The sequence below is a fragment of the Myotis davidii genome, unplaced genomic scaffold (genome assembly GCF_000327345.1).
Source record: "Myotis davidii unplaced genomic scaffold, ASM32734v1 scaffold21, whole genome shotgun sequence".
Classification (NCBI taxonomy): Eukaryota; Metazoa; Chordata; class Mammalia; order Chiroptera; family Vespertilionidae; genus Myotis; species Myotis davidii.
Window position 1 is genome coordinate 1,822,641 of NW_006292573.1, and position 24,141 is coordinate 1,846,781.

A 24,141-nucleotide genomic window follows, 5' to 3' on the forward strand; every position below is an offset into this window, starting at 1 on the left:
CGGGGGTGCCGGGCCAGTCTGGGTGAGGGGCTGAGGGCCGTTTTCAGGCTGGCCAAGCCTGCCAGCAATGGAAGTTCCCAGCCTCTCATTTTTTTCTTTCTTTTTCTTCTGGGATTTATTTACCTTTTATAATTGAAATTTTGTAGCCTTGAGAGGAGCTCAGAGCCGGCCAGGGCAGGCAGGAGGGAAGCTTGGCTCCCTCCATCACCAGGGGCAACCCAAGCCTCCTGCTCGCTCCAGCTCCGTGGCCACAGCCTGCTGAAAGCAGGTATCTGGGGATTATTTATCTTCTATAATTAAAACTTTGTTGCTTTGAGTGGAGCTCAGAGCCGGCAGCAGGCGGGAAGCTTGGCTTCCTCCATCATTGGGGCAACCAAGCCTTCTGCTTGCTCCAACTCTGTGGCTGCCAGCTGCCATCTTGGTTGGGTTAATTTGCATATAGTCACTCTGATTGGCTGGTGGGTGTGGCTTAAGGCATAGTGAAGGTACGGTCAATTTGCATGTTTGTCTTTTATTAGTGTAGATTAATGTTCCTTAATTTTATTTTTAAGGGAAGGATATAGTTTTAAAAGAAGTGGTGGGGGCTGTGGGAGCAGAGAAAATGCTTCGGGAAAAGGTTCCTCAGTGAATGTGCTTTGGAGTTTAATTCTCACAAAAACCTTGTAAGATAGGTTTGACTATCAGACCCATATTTTAAGTGAGAATACTGAAGCAAAAGAAGTGGCACCACAGACCAAAATCACACAGCTGGGAAGCGGGAGAGCCAGAATCCCTACGCATACAGTCTGCGTACATTTCACACCGCTGATCCTGCTTCTCTTTTAGTTTTCAAGCAACACCTAGTTCTAAGTTCGCTTAAATTTTTCACCATTTAACAAGGCAAATACTGCATAGATAAACATCTATTTGATAACAGTTACTGCATGTGTAAAAACAAAAAATAGCATAATTAAGTTCTCAGATTGCTGTTAGTATTAAAGGCCAAGAGCTATCTATCATCAGGGCTTTGAATTACTATTAGCAGCAACTTTTTAAACATCCTTAATTAGTTGTAAATCATAGTTAGATGGATAGATCTTAAAGGAATCTGTACCCTTCAAAAGAACTGTCATGTAGCCAACGGACTAATGAAATATTTAGGATAATTCAATGGGCAAAAATGAAGGGTTATTTTTCAGAAAGCAGAAAAGAGGGAATTATCACGTAACCTTGTGACCTCTAAACATGGTTACCATTATATTTGATAACTTCACGCCAGAAATCCAGTAAAATACTTGATGTTTTTACTACAGTGCAAATCAGGAATATCTCTGAGGCCAAGCATTTTCCTGTTATGCAGGAGTAGAACATTAGAAAAATACCTTCACATTTAACCTTTTTTATCTTGAAATAGTGGAATACTTTTTTTTTTTTTATCCCAGGTGGCACTTCTCTGCAGTGGGCCAGCGAGGGACAGGGGCCCCTTCACAACTCATGAACATGAACATGTCAGAGCTGGAACCCTTGGGTTCATGGAATGTAACTCCTCTCCAGTTACACATGAGGAAACCAGGGCTCAAAATACGGGTGCAGGTCGCTAAGACCGCATGGGGAGTCGGAAGCAGAGCTGGAGTGAGAACCTGGGCCTCTGAGTTTAGGCCTAGGATCTCCCATTACCTAGAGCTTCCTCTCTGTCCAAACCCTACCCGCAGAAGAGATGACATTAGCCATTGATGCCCAGTGTGTGTACATTCCAGCATCCTTGGGTGACACAGTGCTGCTTGCTCATGACAGCATAATTACAGAAAACTGTTATTTATGGGTGCGCTACCGTGTTCCACAAGCTGTGCTAGGACCTTTTCATACATCATGTCTGAGCCTCCCATTATAAAGATGGGAAAATTGACATACAGGGAGATGTACCTTGTCTGGGGTCATACAGTGAGGGCATGGCAGAAGCAATGTCTGTCTAACTGAAAAGTCTCTACTCCCAGCCACGAGCACACACACACACTCACACACACACACCCTGTGGCCTCTGAAGAACAGGGTGGCTCCTGTGAAGAGAACAGTGGTTTCTCCCTGGCCTCCTCCCTCTTTGCTCCCCAGACCCACCCAAGCAGCCTTACTGTCTTAGAGGAGCAGACAGGTTAAAGAGGGACCCTGACCACCTGCCTTCTCCAGGGGGCTGGGCCCTTCCCAAGGTGGTTTATGGCTTTGGTGTTTGTGGCCATAAACTGACCTTCACATTCTGTGTGTTGTGGACCTTTCAGTGGTGCCTGTGGCACAGACTCATCTCTGTCAGGGTTCAGGAGGCTGGCACACTGTGGAGGGCACAGACAGGATGTCTGCCCGCTGGTCAGCCTTGCCTGGGGCCTACTCCATGCCCTGCGCTGGACTCTGGACACAGGGTGGTCCAGACCAGGTCTCTCATTCAGGCCAGAGGAAAGGGTGTCCCAAAGACAATGCTGTAAGGAGAGACCTGGATCCTAGAACTGACCCTGCCCCAGAACATCCGAGCCCCGAAGGATGCTGGCACAGGTGGGCATAGGTGTTCTAGGCCAGGGCTACTGCCTTTGTAAATGCCAAGCCTGGAGGGCAGACACGTGTCAGGGAACACCCATTGGCTGGGCATAGGTCACCGGAAGCTGCAAGAAGGCACAGGGTGGGGGGCGATCAGTTGTCCAGGGGCTGGAGTGCCAGGCAGGTTCCTGGGTTCATTCACCCTGAGCAATGCGGAGCTGGGATACACCCACATCCCTGGAACTACACCCTTCGCCTACAGCCCATGGGGTGCGGGGAGCACAGGGTCAGGTCCAGTCTGATGTGGATGCACCCTTTCCCCCGCAGGCCTCCTGGGGCCTGCAGTTCGAGTCCTGGCCTTGGTGTGACTTGCTGCGGGGCTCTGTTTTCCCATGTCCAAGGTCTCTGAGAGTCTGGGAGCCCACTGGCCACCACGCAGGGTGGGGCAGCGCCCAGGTTTCTGCAGCGTGCCCACAGTTTGCCCCCTGCCCCCTCCAGCTTGGAGAACATTTTTTTATAGTGGAACAAATGGTGCCCTCTGTTATCATGGAAATGTGCTGGCTTTGTGTGCAGATATCAGCTATTTAGGCCAGAAATGAATAGCTGTATATTATGAAGGTTTAATTACCATTGATAATAGAGACCAGAGACATAGATATCAATAGCTCTAGACACTCTTCTTGGGAAACCACGATGTTCATACATCATATGTAATGCAAAAGTAAAGGACAACACGTAAAATGTCTTTAAAGAACTTGAAAACTTGTTGGAGAGATGAGTTACATAAATTTGGGAAAATGATAAGTTATTTCCTTGGATTGTTAGCGAGGTATAAAATCAGGGTCTCCAAGGTCAGAGGAAGAAGAATGACTGTGTGCGGGGGCTGACCGGCAGACCCTGAAGGAAGGATGAACAGATTACTCAGACACAGTTTGACTGTGAAAGGGAGGGCTAAGGGGCCCCTGCTCTAGTGGCCAGGGCCGCCCCTATTGCCTGCCTCCTTAGGCCTTTATTGGAATCTCTATCTTTAGATACAATGAGTAGGGTGAGTAATCTTGGGAGGACACATGTGTTTACATTGTCCTCTAGGCAAGGGCATCCAGGGAGTAAGCATAAGGCTTCCAGTAAACACCCGGGGGTGTGCTCCTGCACAGGCTTGTTTGGAAAGGTTAAGGAATAATCAGGGGCACTGCCTTCCACTCCCCTAAGTCTCCCCTAAGTCGGAATTCCGACAAACAGGGCAGGTGGCCTTCCACACAATTCCCTTTTCTCAGAATGGCCTCTTTACAACTTTCCAACCAAGTCTCATGTGCTCCCCAACAACTGTGTAGTTGGAAGAATTGCATATTCTGAGATGGAACTTAGACCAGTCACTAAAGAATAAAAAGGAATATAGGCAGCATTTCAGAAAGAGGGGATTACATCATAGAATTCAAGGCATTTATATTTGACCAGGAATGACACATTTGCTCACCTATAGATAGGCCTAAGCACTACAGATTTCCTGTTACTCAGACAAAGTAACGTGAAGACCAGCTTAGGTAACCCTCACTTTTCCAAAACTCAGGTATCAGTTTGAGCATTAACTAGCCTCTCCTAGGCATCTTCCTGTAATTCATTCTTGCCTTTGAGCCACAGGAGTTGTGCTGCTTGATCAAGTTTCTGAATGGCAAATGAGACCTAACTGCTCGTGTATGAACAGAACTAATATTTGAACATAAAGAAAGGCTAGTAAATTGTGTCATAATACCCGGTGAGGTAGTTACAGGCCCAGATTATATCTCACTACCTTGTTGAGAACAAATAATTTCCTGATTAGAAGTTATAACAGGGCAGCTGGTACCAAGTAATTTTAAGCATGAGGGATCTGATAAATACACAAGCAGACTGGTGTCTGACAAAGGGTGGTCACAGCTGATATTAGTAATTTTTAATCTCAGGATACTTTAAACCACACCAAAACCAGTAAGAATCCAGATACATGGAAATAAAAATGTAGGCCCCTCAGTCAAAGGTAATGATCGATGGCCACGCAGTTTGAGGTATAGTCCTATGTGCTATTCTAATTAGCCATCACTGACCTTTCTTGAGCTTCAGTTCCTCATCTGTAGAACAGGGTAATGATTTCTGCCCACATCATGAGGTAGTAATAGAGACCGAATGAGAAAAGGATGTGAAAGGCATCTCTGAAGGCAGGTGTGGGGTGAGCCAAGGATTTAGATTGAGGAAGAGAACAGCTATGTTAAGAATTGCCCTGGTGGAAAACCAAGAATTGATTGTATAATTTTAGAAAACACATGCATACTGATGATTCCCAAGAGTTCTTCAGACATTTCTTTAATTGTATTTTTTTCTTGTCATGAAAAGGCAAAATAGAAGAAAGTTATAAGGTCTTTGTAGCATACACAGATGTGTCAGAATGAAAACTTAATCCTGCATTTTTCTTTTAGTGTAGACATGGACTTGATATAAGGTAATACTATATATTGGAGCGCTTGAGCCGTCATTGTGCCATTCTTCATAACCATCCTCTAATAAGTAACATGTTTTAGTCTGAATTAGAAACCAGAAAGACTAAGTGACTTGCCTCAGGTCACACAGTGGTAAGGCTTGACCTTCAAATCATTTGTCTTCATTCCTTACATCATACATTGTCATACACCAAAGCTTGCTTATTTCTTAGGGCTTGATATTTAGGAACCTATAGGGAATATTTTAAACATGTTAATTATTTTTGATACAATAATACTAGAGACCCGGTGCATGGGATTCATGCACTGGTGGGGGGCATGGCCTGCGGGGATTGGCCCACTGTGGGAGCGCTGCTCATCCCAGTCAGCTGAGCGGCTGTGGACCTGCCCTCTGAATGGCTAATCCCTGGTCCGGCTTCTTCAGTGGAGCTGGAGCACTGGCCTCTCCAGGGCACCCGGTTGGGGCTGGGCCCAGAGATAATAGCACTGAGAGGCGGCGGAGTAGGCCTCAGTCCGGCGGTGGTCATGAACCTGCCTCCCAGCTCTGCGAGCCTGGCAGTGCACTGTACGGCCTGCAGGCATCCGTAGGAGGCGGCAGGGAGTGACGTGGAGGATCTGGGTCGAGGAGACAAGGATAGCAGCCCAGGTTTCTGCCCCTTGGCCTGGGGTTTGCAGCGGGAGCAGCTGCTCATCCTGGTCAACCGAGCGTCACTCCCACTGTGGGAGTGCACTGACCACCAGGGAGCAGCTCCTGCATTGAGCATCTGCTCCCTGGTGGTCAGTGTACATTGTGCAACTGATTGATCAGTTGTTCTGCCATTCAGTCACTGTGCTTTTATTATAGAGGATTCTTTCTTTTCAGATTTAAACCATTGGAATTAATGCTTATCCAAAGAGTACACATTTTGGGGGACACCCTGTATGTAACTAAACACATATTTAATTACAGTTATATATGTAGTCATATATATAAAACTAGATACTTACATTATGTATAGTTATACATATAACTAAAGAAGAATGTGTGTATACAAGAAAACACTCCGGAATGAGTCAGATGGTTACAAATAAAAGCACAAGAGGAGACTAGGCCATCATGGAGCGGGAGTGCGGAGACATTTCAGTTCATTCTCAGGCAGTGTTGTGTGTTCTATCTTGTTTCATTTCATCATTGTGACTGGATGGTCATTTGGCATCATCAAGTTTATCCATTACTCCCCATCAATAATTAACTATGGCCTTGGTCTCGCCTCCAGCTCTCTCTCATATGAAGCTTAGCCCTCGGCGTGTCCATCCTGTGACCTTCCTCAGTTCCTTGAAAGGACTTGTTCACCTATTTTAAAATATTTACTTAATCGGGCAAATGTACTTTATCTTATGAAAAGGGAAGCCCATTATCACTTAAACATTTTTTAGATAATCAGAGGAAACTAAGGAAATTGCACCTTCCTTGATCATGTACCAAAACGCCCTTCCTTTCCTTGCATTTTTAGGAACTCCACAACAACAAGAGAAAGGCCAGGTTAGCCCTTATGTATGTTGCATGTAGTAGTACATCATAAGGGTGAATGAATCCTGATGGATGTTGAAAAGAAAATCAGAAAATTGCAAGCAAGACTCAGTCTACGATTTAGAAGTAGCTACTAGGGGTACAGAGCTTAGAAGTGGGAAATGAAAAAGCTAGCTAACAGAACACAGGAATGCTTACAAGGCAGGGGGTTCTTCATAACTTGCCAAGAATCTCCTTGATTATGGCTCATTTTAAACAACCTGTCATGGTCTGGCTCTAGGTCTATCGCAGGCCATTTTAAACTTTGGCGGAGGAGCTAGCTAAAAGCAGAGATGACCAGGCCCCACCCCCATAAAATGCCATCCCGTGCTGAGACTGTAAGAAGTCCATCGGCCACACTTTGAAAACCACTGCTCAGAGCCCTGGCTCATGAGGAAAGAATTACAGTTAAATGCCGGAACTCCTGAAAGACCTCACAGCTGGCAGTGCTCTAAAAAAATTTTTAATTACGTTCCCAATATTCAAATGTTGATAAATTATAAAGTTTCTCAACAAAAATAGGTTTACAGTTGTTTATATTGAAAATAATACAACAATTAATAAATAATAATGCAAGAATGAACTCTGTTTTGCATACTGACAACAATAAGCCTACTTTGCCCAGCCCTGTCTAATATATTAATAATGTAAATGTGATAGCAATGTAAAAATACTATAACAAGTTTCCAGAGACTTCGTTTCACTTTCTATGCTTATCTAATCACAAACTAATTAACGGAGCGCAGACTGGCATTGATCCACGGGGCAGGAGCAGCACTGGTTGAACGTTATTGAATCGAGCATAAGAGATACCGCGTTTATTATTGAAAGGTATAGAGATAATCAGGAGAACATTTTTCAATAGTTAAAAAGTCATCTCTGGAGAGCAGGTCTAATAACGAGATGAGAGGTTTTTATCTTCATTTTGAACTCTTCTTACTGATTGATTTAGATCTTTCACCAGGTGTATATGACATGTTTAAAAAATAATAAAAATGAACAAAAGTTCATGGAGAGAAAAAAGGGTCCAGGAATAAGTGGAGTACAACCTTTTGTATGACTTTAATTATTTCATGCATGGCCTAAAATGTGTCTAAATGTTTAAATAGACAGCCTATCTGTGAATGTTATTTGCTGAAGAGCTAGGGGTTACATTTCCTTTTCTGGAACACCAGTCCTTGCATCAGGCCCGCGCAGATGAAGAAGATGCAGTTCTACCAGGGGTGGGGAGCCTTTTTCCTGCCAAGAGCCGTTGGGATATTTATAACATCATTCATGAGCCATACAAAATTATTAACTTAAAAATTAGCCTGCTATATTTGATCAAACATTTAATTAACTCCTAATGCCTTGTCATCAGGGCCAGACCAAATGATTTTGCGGCCTTATATGTCCCATGGGCCGGATGTTCCCCACCCCTGCAACCCATCTGTGCCCACACAAAGGAGAACGTTCAAGTGGGAAAGTCAAATGAATTCTCTTCTCCTGCATTCCATCAGTTGCTCAAGATCATAATACACAGCTTAATTTTTTATCTATGACTATTATACAGCCCTTGTTTCCCCAAGAGTTTAATCTTAGAGGAAGAGAGAAGACACAGATAACGAGGGATGTGCTTGTATAGCTGGTAATGTGAAATATAATTTGCAATTCATCTTACCAGAAGAACAATGACAAACCTGCAGCGAAGGGAGAGCATTGGTTGGAATAAAAGTACATTTCCATCATCGAATGGAATGGATGTGTTCAATTAGAGACACGTGGTAAATTTAAGGACTGATGGTAATAGACTATGAAAATCTCCAGAGAAATTACTGTTTTTTCCTTTGGAGTTTTGATGTTCCTTTATATGCCATTAGGGAGGCGAGCAGGCAGTAATCAACACAGAGGCAGCCGCGGAAATTGCCTCACAATGAGCCCCGACCCCCACCGTCAGAGATCATTTTTTGTGTGCACAGGTGAAGTCTGAAGAAGCACCAGCCCTCAGGCCCCCTGCTGTGATGTTACTGCTCAGTTTCAGAGTCACATAGCTAGGTGGTATTATCAAGAGTTAAGATCAGACACAAACCTTGACATACCACATAGAAAAAAAAGGGGGGGGGGTCCTTGCATTAATTCTATAGTTTGTCAAAATCACCAAAATGCGATGGTGCACCAGTGAAGCAGACTTTTTCCACTTTCCGCTTCCACAATCTCAATAGAAATATTTCTGCCTCTGCCTTTCCCCCATGAGCACAGCTCCAACTTTTGCTTCTAGTTGGTCTCCGTCCTCTGCTGACACTTATGTACAGTGTAGAATACATGGCATCTCAAGGCACAGAATGGCTCTAATAATATACCACTAAATTTATCAAAGCATCCAAATTTTATTTTAAAAGCAATTTTCGTCATTCAATGTGGTAAATTCAAATAAAATTGGTCACAAGTGTGTTTTCCCTCAGAAATTTCAGATGGAAAACACAGCCAGTGCAAACACAAAGCAACGCTAAATGAAAGCGTAGCACCAGCACCACATGGTATGTTTTCAAAATTCGACAGTGTTCCAGAACACCAAGCACTTACGTTGGAAGTAGCACTTTGCCATGAAAAGCAACCAGCTGTGGGTCCCCTTTTCACTACGTTTGTTCAAAACAAAAAATAACCTCATTGAAAATAAGCCTTGCATGGATGAGACCCAGAAATCCAATGGTATAAGGAACAAAAGAAAGACAATTGTCATTTTAATAATTAAACTGTGTTTGCAGCAGTATATGAGGCTTGAAGATCCAGCAAGCCAGCTGAATATTAATGAATATTTGTCAACATATTAGCACCGTTGTCAGATGTAGCAGCCTGGAGGAGATGCGAGGGGACTAGCTAGTGAATTGCTGACCAATGCCGGACTGGTGCCAGGACAGTCAATCAAGATTGATAAACCAAAGCGAATTATGTGGGTCAGAACCTTCGCTAGGGTTTAACATGTTAGACAATCTCTACTTGAAATTCTGAGATTGCTTGTGTTTAATTTTTTTTAAAAAAGCATGCATTTTGTTCAATAAGGAGCTTTAAAATTATGAGCCAAAGACATACAGTGACTCAATTAATTTAATATCCACTAGTAGAGTGAATTTTTAAAAAATCAAATGAGTTAATATCTGAAAAGGTCCCCACAAGGAAAGGAATTATTTATTCTGATAAAATTAAATTCATGGCATTTACTCTAGCAGATAATTTATAGAGAGAAAATGACCAAAGGAAATTTTAGCAAGAACATTGGCATTCTAAGTGCTCAAAAATGTTTATTTGCCCCTAAAATTAAAAGGTCTCCTATAAATCCCAATTATAAAATGAAAATTTCACTTCTGAATATGGCATCTGAATTTATGTAGAGATATTAGGGTAGAAGGACAACAAAGTTTAAATAGTCTTGTAAGTTTGCTTTCTTCCACAATGACAACAGAATATTTTAAAATATAGGCTCTTAAAAATCTTATCTAACCCCTGTACTGCTTCACAGTATCAATCCAGGATTTGGATTGATACATAATATTCTGAAATTGCTCCATTGGTGGAAAATATGCAATTTCATGAGGAGCCCTATTTCTTCTTAATTTGACCCTAGCACAATGAGGAGAACGTCTGTTTATACCCACTGGCCAAGAAAGCCTAATCCTTTTTATAACCAAAAGCTTATCTCAAAGGTTTGGAAGCCGCCATCATGTCCTGAGCAATCAGTGTTTCTTTCAACCTCCTCTTCACTCTAGTTCCGACACTTTCCTCTGCATTGATGTTCTTTAAACCAAACCTCAAAATGGCTCTGATTCAAGGTTCAGTGAGTCTAAAGTAAAGTGATGCCACCATGTTCCTCATTGTAAAGAACACGTTTCTTTTAGCACGCCATAATATGACATTTGATTTGGGGACAATAAGTAGATTCATGTTGAGTTTACGGTGGATTTAGAACCCTGGATTCTTTCTGGGCATATTGCTGATAAGCCAGGTTTTTCAGTTCTGTGCTTAGACCCTTTTCGGTGGGTGAGAAGGAGGGACCTAAATAGAGGACTGAGTTCCGTTTGTCCCTGTTAAATGCTATCTTACCAGTATGACCCATAGCTTCAGACCGTAGCTCTTTTGGAACTTATTTGTACAACGCGACTTGTTTGCTCTTCCTGTTGGCATCTCATGAGGGGAGGCTGTCCTGAAACCCTCTGTGTCTTCATCCCAAATACTGAACCAGATGGCATAGAGCGCAGATACTGTTCTCCATGGTTAGATTCATTTCTCTGCACTTACAGCCTTTGAGTCAGAGACCCTATTAAACCAGTTATTAACTGCCTCCAGTGTTCTCACACCTCTCGCCCTTGCTACTAAGGTGTGGTCTAAGACTCCGCCTGGGAGATAACAAACTGCAGACTCTCAGGTCCCACCTCAGACCCAGCAATCAGAATCGTCAGTGTAGATCCCTGGGTTACTCAAATGCCTGGCAAATCTGAGAAACAATGCTTAGCCGTCATTCCCCACCTTAGCTGTACAGACTAGCAACACCAGGGCATGTCTGAAAACTGCCACCACCTTGAACGTTGGTTTGAGTATCAGCATTAAAGAAAACACACACTAAAAACAAAGACCTCTCTAGATGATATTAGTGTGCAGTGAAAATGAAAGAAAAATCCACCCTGAACATCATTATAATAATACAAATATATTTTGATATTTACTTTGAATTTTGAATCCATTGGCATCAGTTTGGGGGCTGCTGTATGGTATGTTTAAACAGTTCAGGATTTCTAAAATTGTGTTGCTGGTCTTTGAGAGGCGATGAAATTGAAGGTAAAGCAAAGGAGTAACCATTGACAGAATGACTTTGCACTGAGGAAAGAACTGGAAAAGGAAAGACGGGGACTTGAGTCTCTAAAGGTCTTGCACTTCATCAGATTGCGGTAATTGACTCAGGCACCGGTGAGATGATGACTTCCAGGGGCCTCGTTGCTGCAGGCAGCCTCTGGCTCCAGCCCTGAGAGGAGCGTCCCAGTTCATGTTGCCCGGCAACAGCTTGCTGGGTTGAAAGCTGGAATGTGAAGGGTTGCAAAATGATTTTTAAAATAAACACACAACTTACCCACCAGCGTGAAGCAAACCAAAGGGAGAAGTACTGAGGGCGGCACTGACCAACTGCGAGGCCGAATGGAAACGGAAAAGGAAAATAGAAGGTGAGGAGCTCAGTGCTGACCGACGATGCTCCATCTCTAGAGTGATAGTTCTGATCCGGGTTCTTATTTGAAAACCTGTACCTGAATGATTTGCATTAGACAGAAGACAGTATAGAAGAAAAATAAAAGTAAAAAGTACTGTATCTGGATAAAACAGGTGAGCCCCAGAGGTTCACCAATCATTTCTCTTCGGTAAAATAAGCCTTGTAAAATAAACCCGATCTGTATTGCAGATATTCTCAGCATTGCTCTAATTTTCTGATAGAAGGCACTGATCCTCGAATCTGTTATATTGTGTAGAGTTGTGATGTCCTACCATCCAGGAATATTTTTAGCCAAAATATACAAACCATATGCACATAATGTGGATATTAAAACTTAGAGCTGAGAAAATGGTTATTTAAATTCCTAATTAATGTAGTCCATCTCCCAAATGCTATTTAGCAAGCACTTTGCTAATGCATTAAATGATGTATTTTATTTTAAATATTTGTGAAACTTATGTGCAAAAATGAATACACAATCTGTCTGACCTTAAAGGAGCTGAAACCTAGCAGGGAGAATAAGGGGACATAGGCATGTACTGAAATAGTAAACAATGGGGAATGGTGGAGGGACTGAGGGATGTAACCTGAGGGACCAATTATGTATCCAAATATGTCCAGTTCCATTCTTTTTGTAGGATTTTTTCCAAGCTTTGGATGCAATGGCACATGCAAATGAGTCTTCTACATACACAGAATCTATTGTGTCCATACACATGGCATTTGCTTTGAAATAGAGAATGACTGCAATATAGTTTCCACAATTTCAGAGATAATTCTGTATTTTGATACCAGAAGAAAATGGAATCCATACAGTTAACACTCTGATGGAACATTTCTTTTCATATTAAAACATAAAGCTCTTCAGCACCTGCACGTACCACTTAATTTTGTTTTTGTTCAGATGTTCTTGTGCACCTGGCAAACAGGCTACACAGAACTTCAGCTATCCCAACATCTGCTGAAAGGCCCATTCTGGTAAAAGGGAATGTTTGATAAAGATTTTCTCTTCGCTTTCCTAACATTTCAGTCATTCAACTGATGGAACGATGACAGAAATTGATGTACAGGAAGTTAGGGGAAAATAACAGTATCCTATATAAGAAAAGCCTAATATGCTAAGTGTCCAGTCGTCTGGTCATCCATTCAACCAATCAAAGCGTAATATACTAATGATATATGAAGGCTGCTCAACGGCTTGCTATGACATGCACTGACCACCAGGGGGCAGACGCTCCGACAAAGGTTAGCTTGCTGCTGGGGTCCAGCCAATTGGGACTGAGGGAGATGGGCTGGACATGCCTTGGAGCCCTCCTGTGGTACCTCCCCGGCACCAGTCATGCCCAGGGGTGTCCCTCAGCCTGGCCTGTGCCCTCTTGCAATCCAAGACCTCTCGGGGGATATCAGAGAGCTGGTTTCGGCCTGATCCTGCCAGGCCAAGGGACCCCACTGGTGCACAAATTTGTGCACCAGGCCTCTAGTTAGGCAATAATTTGCTGTAGCAAGAAAAGAAACATTAGACTTCAAAAAACAGATTTTCTTATCTTTTTTTTTAATTTAGAGGAAACATGAGTGTGGATCCATTTTAGAAAGCATTAAACTCTCTGCTCATGAGGGATAAATTCTTTAAAAATGAAAAACTGAAACATACAATTCTTTAAAATTTTTCAATAAAAAAGAAAAAGGAAAAACATCTGCTTGCCTAATATGGCTATCCACGGTGTTGAGAGAACTCAGCTATACAAGAATTTACTAATAATATGGGAAGATGAGATTGAGTTTAAGGATGAATAACAGAACTCTCAGAATAGCATTAGAAAAGCAAACTCCCAGAATAACTGGGCAGGTACAATCAGAAAATAATTCTACCGCTCTCTGCCTCTCTGTAAATGTTGGTATCAGATTTACTACAGAGAGGAGGAGGACCAGGCACTGCCTGTGTTGTTCCTGTTCTCAGGGAGCTCCAGGGAGCCTGGGGTTTCTGCAGTCCTTGTCCTCCCTGTGGGTGCTAGCATCCTGTTGTGTGCTATGCAATAGGCTGCCTTTCTCTCTGACTTTACATCCTGCTTGCCATCCTTTTCTTTCCTCCTAGTTCCACTGCCAGGGCGGCCTCACTTTCTCTTTTGTGTTGTTTTCGAGAGAAGTTCACAGAATGACCCGATTTTATGTCTTTCCCATGGTCTCTCCCTCTCCCCCTTCCATTGCCACAGTTTTGAAGGCGTGCCCTACCACATTCCCTCTCGCTCCGAATTCTGAGTCTCAATTTGAATTTTGGAACTGGGGTTGAGACCCATTTGGACTTTGTAGATGGACAGCTCCCTCTGGGATTGCTATGGCTGCTCCCGTTTTACTAGACTTTGCTTCTGTGCAACTGGGTTCGCCCCCTAGTGTGGACGCATCTCCCATGGAGGACGCTGCTGGGAGGGAGACCTGGGGGAACGGAAGTGTCACAAGAGGACACTCAGTGGCAGGTATGAGGTATGATTACTGTTCAGAACTGGACATACTGCATTTTGAAGAAACTAACAGAGGTGTTCTTAGAGCTGTTGTGAGGAATTTTGAATAAATCGTGGATTGAGAGCAATGCCAGAATACTTGACACGGGCCAGAGATTCAAATGGTGCGTATTGTGTTGTGTGTGTGTGTGTGTGTGTGCGTGCGTGTTTAGTCTTTGCAAGTAGATTGGGAGCTTTTCAGGAGGCCAGATATTTTTGTTTATTCCCTAAATAATTGCCAATAATAATTTCTTAAGGCAGGTTTGGTGAACGAATGCTTGATACATATGTATGAAGAATGTGGCCAATAAACAGAACATTGTTAGGAAAACAAAAACACTTCAGAATTTATTTTAAAAATATGTTTAGTGAAAGGAATTTGGAGGGTACCATTAATGCTGGATTGTGTGAGACAATGAATAAAAAGGATGTTTTAAGAGTTTCAGAAAGAGTGACAAGTAGCATGGAGCTTCAAACACGAATGACACACCTATTTTCTCAGTAAAACCAGGTTCCCAACATTTATGTACAGGCGCCAACATTTAATAGTTAATTATCTCCATTTTCTGCCAAGAGCCACAAATACGTTAATAAATTCACAAATACCCACACACATGTTTAGACACACACGTGTTTCCTGGGTTCTCTCCCTGTGTCCTGAACACTTTCTTCCCGCGGTCCTCGTCTTCCTCTTGCTGTGCGTATTCAGGTCACCTGGGTACTGGCTGTCCCGACTGCTGACTACGCTTCATTCAGCAGAACCATTTTTTTATCTTCACATATTCCATTCCCTTCAGACACTTCTAGTTTCTCCTCTGGCGGTGCTTCCCACCCCATTAGGCCGCGTGTTTCACTGTTAGGGCCCATTTGGGCACAAACCAACCTTTTGTTGAGCTCCTGTACTCCTACCCTCCTAATTATTGAATTCAAAATAGAATGAGTGAACTAATAACATATATTTATTCCCTGCCGTGTCGGGGGAAGCTTAATGCTGCGGCGTGCGCTCCGTAGCACATAAGCTCTCCCTGCACCCTGCATCCTCCAGTGGTGCTGTGACTTCACAGCAGCCAGAATGGAAGGTGCACTTTACTCACCAGTGAGTAAATCATGTGAATGGATGTTTTAAGGCCGAAGCCCAATACACCGTTCACTGAGAGAACTGTACTTTCAAAAGCTCTCTGAATACACGTGTGGAATGGGAAACTGTACTAAGTGCTGTGTTTCCTAAGGGATCCTAGCCCTGGCCAGGGCGTGGAGTCATAGGCAGCCTTTAAATGTGGGCTATTGCATTTAATTTCTTCAGTCAAAGAATTAGGTGTTTGATATTCTGCAGCCTTTCATGCAGGCCAATGTTTAAAATGTTCGTATCAGAGAGAGAGAATTCTAGATTACCAGACGATGGCAGAAATCACTTCTCTTTGCCTGTAATGATAAGGAGCCTGGTTCATTCGGATTGGATGAGCGAGCTTGGTCTCAGGTGGCCTCTGCACCCCTGTGATAGTCTGTGTTTTCCAGTCCATGCATGCTGGTGTAGACCAAGCAATAGAGCCAGAGCCACCGGCTCAGGACTTAGTCATTGGGAAAGTTGGGGAGTTCATTCACTTTTTTTGCCTGTGAAAGAGACACAGGTCTAATCCTGATGTGCTATTGGTTTTCAGGCTGTAAGTTTATCATGAGTCCCGACTCATGTTATGTTTTATATATTTTCACTTCTAAGTGTGGTATCCAGATGGCCATCATTCAATTCAAGACTATGAAGCCCATTGTGTGTATTCTAAATTTAAACACATTTTACAACAAAATTAGTAAGTGCCTTCTCTTGAATATTAGTTTTATCCTGCCGCTAGTGCAAGATATATTTAAATGAAACATATTTAAATAAAACTTCTACTTTAGAAAAATGTGTTAAAGAGTTAACCAAGAGAAATTTAATCATATTCACAAAAGACTCATATGCCTTCCTCCACGATTATTTCCAATTTCAATTTTCAGCACCCAAAGTAAAGTGAAGACCGAGGTTTTAGAATTCTCAAGATGAATGTTCTTCAGGTTGTAGCGCCTGCTATCATGGTGCTGCCTTAACTGTAAGAAATAGCAGACATGAAATAAACTGTAAAGGAATCATGATATGCTTCAGTTTTGTCATCTGTTTTCACTAATAACTAAACATTCTTTTTCAGCCATTGATCTTATCAATAACTTGCTGCAAGTAAAAATGAGAAAGCGCTATAGTGTGGACAAGACCTTGAGTCACCCTTGGCTACAGGTAAAAATCAATTATTGGATATTTCCTCAGTCAGGGGAGCTTCTAAGTATTTGTAAGATTTTGATATTGTATGCAAAAATATTTTGTCATATTTTTTAAAAGTATAATTCTAATATCAATTTGGTTGCCAAAATGAATGCAACGGCTTAGGACTTAATAAAGTTTAGTGTTTCTCTCTATCAAGAAAATCACACCCACACACTTGCACACACTAAACCAAAATCAAGAAACCTAAGGGTCAGAACAAAACCCCAAGGCCCAGCTTTCAGAAGCACTTGTAGGTGCAACTCTGATAAATGCCCAAGTAAATGCCCTCACATGGCCATGCACTGTACTTATTTGTACCTGTATCTTTAAAGCCTAGACCAATACAGAACAAATGCATGACAAATGTACATGCATGGGTATACACTTGTTTTCTCTTAAATATTTATTATTTTCACACTGAATTTAAGTTTAGTTTTTTGTTGTTGTTAATCCTCACCCCAGGATATTTTTTCCGTTGACTTTTAGAGAGAGTGGGAGGGAGAGGGGAGAGAGAAACATTGATGTGTCTGATGTAAGAGAGACATACTGATTGGTTGCCTCCCCCATGTGTTCCAGCAGGGGCCGGGATTGAACCTGCAACGAGGTATGTGCACTTGACAGGAAAGCACACGCTCAACCGTTTGGTCCATGGGCAGATGCTCTAATCCCTGAGCAAAACTCGCCAGGGTTGAACTAAAAGTTTAGGAAAATGGTGTTCTGGAATACTGAAGGGTTATTTGCGGTCTAAATCTCAAAGGAATACCAACATTCTTAATTGTTTGACTGCAAGCACTTACTACTGCCCACCCTTCGGTGCACATCGCATAAACAGTATGCGGTTGTAAAGTTCGGGCAAATAGGATGGTTTTGGTGCTGCTGCTGTCACTTCAGGGTGCCTGAGGAAAGACACACAAGGTTAGAGTGAAAGGAAAAGGGATAACTCATCAATTGTGGGAACTGACAACAGCGTTTGAATGAGTTGTAATCATCTCCGTGGTAATATTTTGGAATTTCTTCATCAGGATTATCAGACCTGGTTAGATTTACGAGAGCTGGAGTGCAAAACCGGGGAACGCTACATCACCCACGAAAGCGACGACCTGCGGTGGGAGCAGTACGCAGGCGAGCAGGGGCTGCAGTACCCCCCACACCTGGTCAACCCCAGTGCAAGTCCCAGCGACAGTCCCGAGACTGAGGAAATGGAGATGAAAGCCCTCAGCGAGCGTGTCAGCATCCTCTGAGTTCCATCCCTTATAATCTGTCAAAACACTGTGGAATTAATAAATACATACGGTCAGGTTTAACATTTGCCTTGCAGAACTGCCATTATTTTCTGTCAGATGAGAACAAAGCTGTTAAACTGTTAGCACTGTTGATGTATCTGAGTTGCCAAGACAAATCAACAGAAGCATTTGTATTTTGTGTGACCAACTGTGTTGTATTAACAAAAGTTCCCTGCAAAACTAAACGTGTTATTGTGAATGATTCATGTTATATTTAATGCATTAAACCTGTCTCCGCTGTGCCTTTATAAATCAGTGTTTTTCTTACTGGAGCCTCAATTTGGTAAGAGTCTACAGAACCCGTCTATGAGATAGTTCTGTTGTGTCCCATCGGTTGTCGTGATAAGCAAACTATTGAAGTCTATTATTGCCATTGTTCTATGAACAATTCCAAAACTTATGTGGAAAAAAAAAAGAATGAGAGCTGTGGGGGGACAGATATATGATCCTAAGACACAAGTGCATGAGAATTTTATTGTATAGTCTCAAATCCCTTACCTGCCTAGTGTGCCTCAGTGTATTTAAACTCAAGTAAGGGCACCTAGGCCTGCCTGCTACTTTTAAGCCTAAATGCCTTAAAAATGTAAACTGCCAGATACAGCAAATATATTCCCCTTTCTTACAATGCCCTGCTGTATTATGGAGAATCAGCAGCTAAGCAACCTTTTTTGCCTTTGTGTATTTTTTAATAATAAATAAATATTCTTGTCAAATTATCTAAACAGGAAGGTTCTAAAGTGAACTACAAAAACACATGAAGTCTGGAAATTAATTCCTAAAGAGAAAGCCAACTGAAGCGAAGGGCCTGGGGAAGAGAGGAGTGAATAGACAGTAGGTGTGTAGAGTAGTACCGTGGGTGGGGTGTCTTTATAGCAGGATAATAATTATTATGTGTTATTGTTCAAGTGTAACAAAAAAACAACACAATGTTCGGAGGGATTTTACTTGTTTTGAGATACTTGAATACAGTAGATAAGTATGTTGAAACTGCAGGCAGTATTTACACTTGGAGAGATGGGGAGAATAGTTAGTTTTCCGAATAGTTAGTCACTATTTTGTGTTATTACTTATCCTTTATTCTAAGGGATTTGAAATTTATTCTGTGTAAGTCTCAGGACACCATTCAGGGTTTTAAGCAGAAGAGTAACAACATCAACAAGTTGCCTCTGTCAGTGAGACAGATTCTGGATGGGAGCCGGGGAAGAAGGGGTGGGCCAACATTCCAGCTCAACTGTTGTGTGAGCAGGGTTTTAAGCAGAAGAGTAAGCAACATCAACAGGTTGCCTCTGTCAGTGAGACAGATTCTGGATGGAAGCCGGGGAAGAAGAGGTGGGCCAACATTCCAGCTCAACTGTTGTGTGAGCACGCGGGGAGAGGAGCGCCTGAACTAGGGCAGTAGCAATAGGAAGCTCGAGGTAGAGGTAGAAGCAATGTTAACGGAATCATCCGGATTTGGTTACTGATTGATTGATCTAGGTTTTGGCCTGGATATTGATGGCAGTATTCATCAAAAGAAGTTACAGCCATTTTAGAAAGGGTGAGTTAACGTTGGAACATGTTAAATATAAAGTTGCTATAAGACACCAAGTTTGAGATAGCTTAAAAGTGTTTAGGGAAGAATTCCGGAGTTGAAGGTACAGATATGGAATACAAAGCCCACAACAGGTTGATTAGAATGATTCAGGTCTCTGGGGACAGAATGAGAAAGAAAGTGATCTCAGGACACAAACCTGAGAAGTATCCATGTGGAAGGTTCAGCCAGAATACTAGTAAGGAAAATGCAAAAGGAATACTCAGAGATAGAATTATATGTAGAAAGAGAAGCCAAGGGAAGAGTAAGTTCAGAATCTCTTACCCTTTGAGACAGCATGGAGGGACCTGGAGAGTATCATGCTAAGTGAAGTAAGTCAGAGAAAGACAAGTATCACATGATCACACTCATATGTGGAATCCATGTAACAAAATAAACTGATGAACAGAGGGGATCCAGAGACTCGATGCATGGAACAGAGTGCAGAATCTCAGAGGGAAGTGGGGGAGGGTGAGTGGGAGTAATCAACCAAAGACCTTGTATGCATGTATGCATAACCCATGGACACACACAATAGGGTGCTGAAGGCCTGAGGTGGGCTGGAGGGGGGCTAATGGGGGGAAAAGGGGGATATGTGTAATACTTTTCAATAATAACAAATTATTTTTTTAAAAAGGGGGGGATGAAATAGACAACAAGGGTAGGAAACACTATGTGAAATGGTGGTTTCAGCCTTTGGGGACTCAGCCTTGGCAACTCTCCCAGCAGTTTGTAACAAACGTGACTCTCCTGCTCCATTCAGAGTAGCTGTGTCAGAAGGATCCCTGTGTGACCACACCGTTCTGCAGTCATTAAGGACAGGAACGCGAAGGTAGCTGCCATGTTCAGAAAAAAGTGGGCCACTGAGAGTCATGCCACTTTCTTTCACCCAGAATATCAGTGATGCTACAAAGAATCCAGTTTCAATCAGCACCCACTTTTCAAGCTCACCATCATCAATAAAGTTGTCCAGACTTCACAGAAGTGCTAGATGGTAGTATTACATGACATGAACGGGTCAGGAGTCTGTGTTTAATATAAGAGACAGGCCAACATTTTTGACACAGAAACATCTGATTCTGACAAAAATAAGAGAAATGACAGAAGCATGTTTCAGGGAGGTGTGTCCTCTGTCATGGTCACAGAGACCATATTTTTTAAACAATTACACTAACAACCCACTCAAGATGCTGTAAACATTACTGGTCTCCATAAATCCTGAACCATCACAACTAGTTGCTACTGGTCTTGCTTTTGTCCTAAGCAAGAGGACAGTGCTGAGAATGCATATAAGCATAACCAATGGACACAGACACCAGGGGGGTGAAGGCATGTGCTGGGGAGGGGGGGTGGCCGGGGAGAGGTCAATGGGGGCGGGGAGGAGAGATGTAATACTATATGTAATACTTTAAACAATAAAGAAGTAAAAAAAAATTTTTGATGAATGGTTCTTTTGATATGTCCATTATCCCTGAGGAAGAGATGGTCTTTGCATTTTGTGCTTGGAGACTGTTTTGAGAACTATATGGTCAGCCATTACTTTGTGTAAAGTCAGTACAGCATCAAGGATGAAAAAGCCATCTGTCTCCTGGCTGCATCCATTATCCACTCAATGTTAAGTCTGACTACCTCTCAGGAGTGATTAGGTTTTGCATGCTATTTGTTTGGACCTCTTTTAAGGAACCAAGTACTGGTTTCTGAAGGTACACTAGGTCCCGTGGAAAAGAGCCTACTGCTTTCAGTTGCCAAAAGAGAACAAGCTGTTTCATCTCAGCCTTTCCCTTCACCTGGAACTGTTCTCTCACCTCCTCACCCCCTCCCTGCCATTCCCTTGCCTGGTTAACTCTTGTTCATCCCCTCTGGAGACAGTTTCCATTGACAGCCCTTGTTTCTTGTGCATGCATCACACTCCTGTCTTCCCTCATGCCTTATGTTTTTGTTGTTATTGTTGAAAACTGGGTGTTTTAATATATTGCAGCAACTCTGCATTATGACCCGCTCCACCCTTCTCCATGGTGGTGGTAGCTGCTGTTTGTTCAGTAACTTTGCAGGATGAGTTCTCTAGATCCTGCTTCCCCGAATTGTGCAGCTGCTAATGTCACTGCTCAGCTTTAGTTTGAGTGTGTGGGGGTTTTGTTTTTTTATTATTATTCTTAAGCCTGGCTTCCTAGAGGCCACATCTGGGACAGCATAAATTAGTGGTCTGATGGTGATAGATCAGAGATTGTGATTAATTTAAGCACCATGAGCCAATAAGTCATCTAACCCTTGCTGATGGATCTGAGTGTGGGTTAGGATTGACCAGGTAATAAGTTTCCTTTTCCCCAGATCTCTCTATATGTTCTAAGTCTTACATTCAACCAGGTGAAGAGCGATGCCTAAGGCTCTGTCTCTTCTGAATGTGTATACAGCTTTGGACATACATGTAGCCTTTCAGCCACCAGGGATGTGGAGATACCTTGTCAGTATCTCCCTAGAGAAGTTTTGGTAGTTCTACCAGTCTTCTCCTTACCTCAATTAGCATTGGAACATCGGGATAGCTTTAACACTGGCCTCCCATGATTGTTCACCATTGAGATTAGTATTGTTTTTTACAATAACCCTGGAAATGGGTTTTTCCATGTTCAGCTCCAAATCAAGTGTGCCTCCCTCTATCAGTAAGACTCCAGGATTTTCCCAGCCTTCCCCACCCTCGTAGAACTACCTTGTCACAGAGCTGAGGCGATGGGGGAGGATGGAGACAGGCTAAAATGCCACAGATTCCCATTGTTCTTACTAAGGTTTATTATTTTTTCCTGAATAAAATTCATTGTATGCCCTTGGCCAATTTCCAAAGTCCTAAAATGGTTGTTTTGGAAAAATTTGCTGGTTATATCATTGCTCTTTGGGAAAATATTTACTGAGCTTCTCACTCCACTATTCTGAAAGTTCCCAGAGATAACAATATTAACCTCACTTGAAGACTATCTGTAGAAAGTTAATAAAAAAAAAAACCTTAAAAACTCATATAATCTATTATAATAAAAAAATCCCAGAGATAAATTAGGAGAAAATATTCAGAGAATTCTAAGTTTTCTCATTTATTCAGATTTCTCATGGTGAGCTACAAAATTATCAGTAAATTTTAATTAATTGTGAAAACCAAACATATTTTTTTAAATACACATTTTTATTGATTTCAGAGAGGAAGGGAGAGGGAGAGAGATATAACATCAATGATGAGAGAGAATCATAGATCAGCTGCTTCCTGCACACCCACTACTGGGGATCGAGCCCACAACCTGAGCATGTGCCCTTGACTGGAACCGACCCCGGGACCCTTCAGTCCACAGGCTGATGCTCTATCCACTGAGCCAAACCAACTAGAGCAAAAACAAAACATCTTATGTAAATGTTTATTTTATCCTTTTCTCCTTCCTTTGGGCTCTGAGTGTCTGGACAGCATGACTCCCTGGACCCCAGTGGGTAAAAAACATTCCCTACCTGCATAGCAAGGCATGTGGGTGCAGGTGTGGCCACCTGAGCCTTCAAACCCTTAGCTGTGCCAGAGTGTTTTTCCACGTACAAAAATTTGGCACTAGTGGTAACCCTCCTGCATGTTTTCCTCGACATCTTGAGCTTCTTTGCTCTTTTGTCCCTCTGGTTTGACTTGTTTCTTTCTCCCGGCCCAAACTTTTCTTGCTGTTTCAGATAAAGAATTGTTTTTAATCTCCTTAAAGGCTGAGTAACGCAACCCCTCTACCTGACTTCATATTCTTTCTTGCCTCTTTCAAACTCCACAACCACACCCCCAATTGTCTTTGCTCAGTATGGTTCCACCAACAAATTACCCTTTGTCTCAAAACAAACTCAGCGTTCCACCTTCAACAAAACAGTATACGTAAACAAATCAAGTTGGAACTTGCTTCTTCCAGCAAACAACTAATCGCTTTCTTTCTTTTGCCAACAAATCTCTCATTATTTGTCCTTTGGCTTCTGTGTTTATAGCCATTGGAATACAATCTTTATTTTTATCGTCAGTGAATCTCTTCTCACATGAATCATCAGTGAACTCTAACTCAAAATTGGGGGATTTTTTTTCAACGTAGGATAGAGGTCAGAAACCCAAATGTAGAGACAGACTAACTTTGGCTTGACTTCTGGGTGACCATGAAAGCTGGTCATCTCCCATATGGTCATCTCCAGGGGTGCTGTGAGAGGTTAAATACAACCATCATATAAAACTTTTTAGTGTATACTTGTCCTCAGACATTAATTAAGCCATCAATAGGTTATACTTAGTAGTTTAGTAGTTTTTCGTCATTCAACCACTATTTTGGACACTTTCTAAGTTCTGGGCATATAGCATATGAAGACAGTGGCGGTCGCTGCCCATATTGCCCATGACCTTCCTGCTCTGGTGTCCTTTGTTTTGATGGGCTACTGAAAAGGGCATGAACTTTGAAGCTTAACAGGCATAAATCCAAATAACCAACTCAAGCTTTGTTGAGTGAACATAGACAAACTACTCTATTGTCTACTCAGAATTAGAATGGCAGTAATACATATTTTAGGGTGCAATCAGGATATCTAGGTAAAGAAAGCATTTAAATTGCTTAGCCAAATCATTGGCATATGTTGCAGCTCAACAGATTTCTTCCTCTCCCCTACTTTTATATGTTTTTCCCAAGTTTTCTCTTTAAATATTTTTCTTTTTTTAAAAAAATATATATTTTATTGATTTTTTACAGAGAAGAAGGGAGAGG

General features: G+C 42.2%; 1 protein-coding gene across 1 annotated transcript in view; it reads left to right on the forward strand.

Moving 5' to 3' along the window:
* The window catches only part of PRKD1 (protein kinase D1), a 138,206-nt gene extending 119,667 nt beyond the window's left edge, over positions 1-18,539 (forward strand). The window contains exons 18-19 of the mRNA XM_015565484.1: positions 16,431-16,516; positions 17,566-18,539. Of these exons, the coding sequence (XP_015420970.1) occupies positions 16,431-16,516; positions 17,566-17,784 (305 nt within the window). The 3' untranslated portion in view covers positions 17,785-18,539. The remainder of the gene's footprint in view (positions 1-16,430; positions 16,517-17,565) is intronic.
* Positions 18,540-24,141: the final 5,602 nt, after the last annotated feature.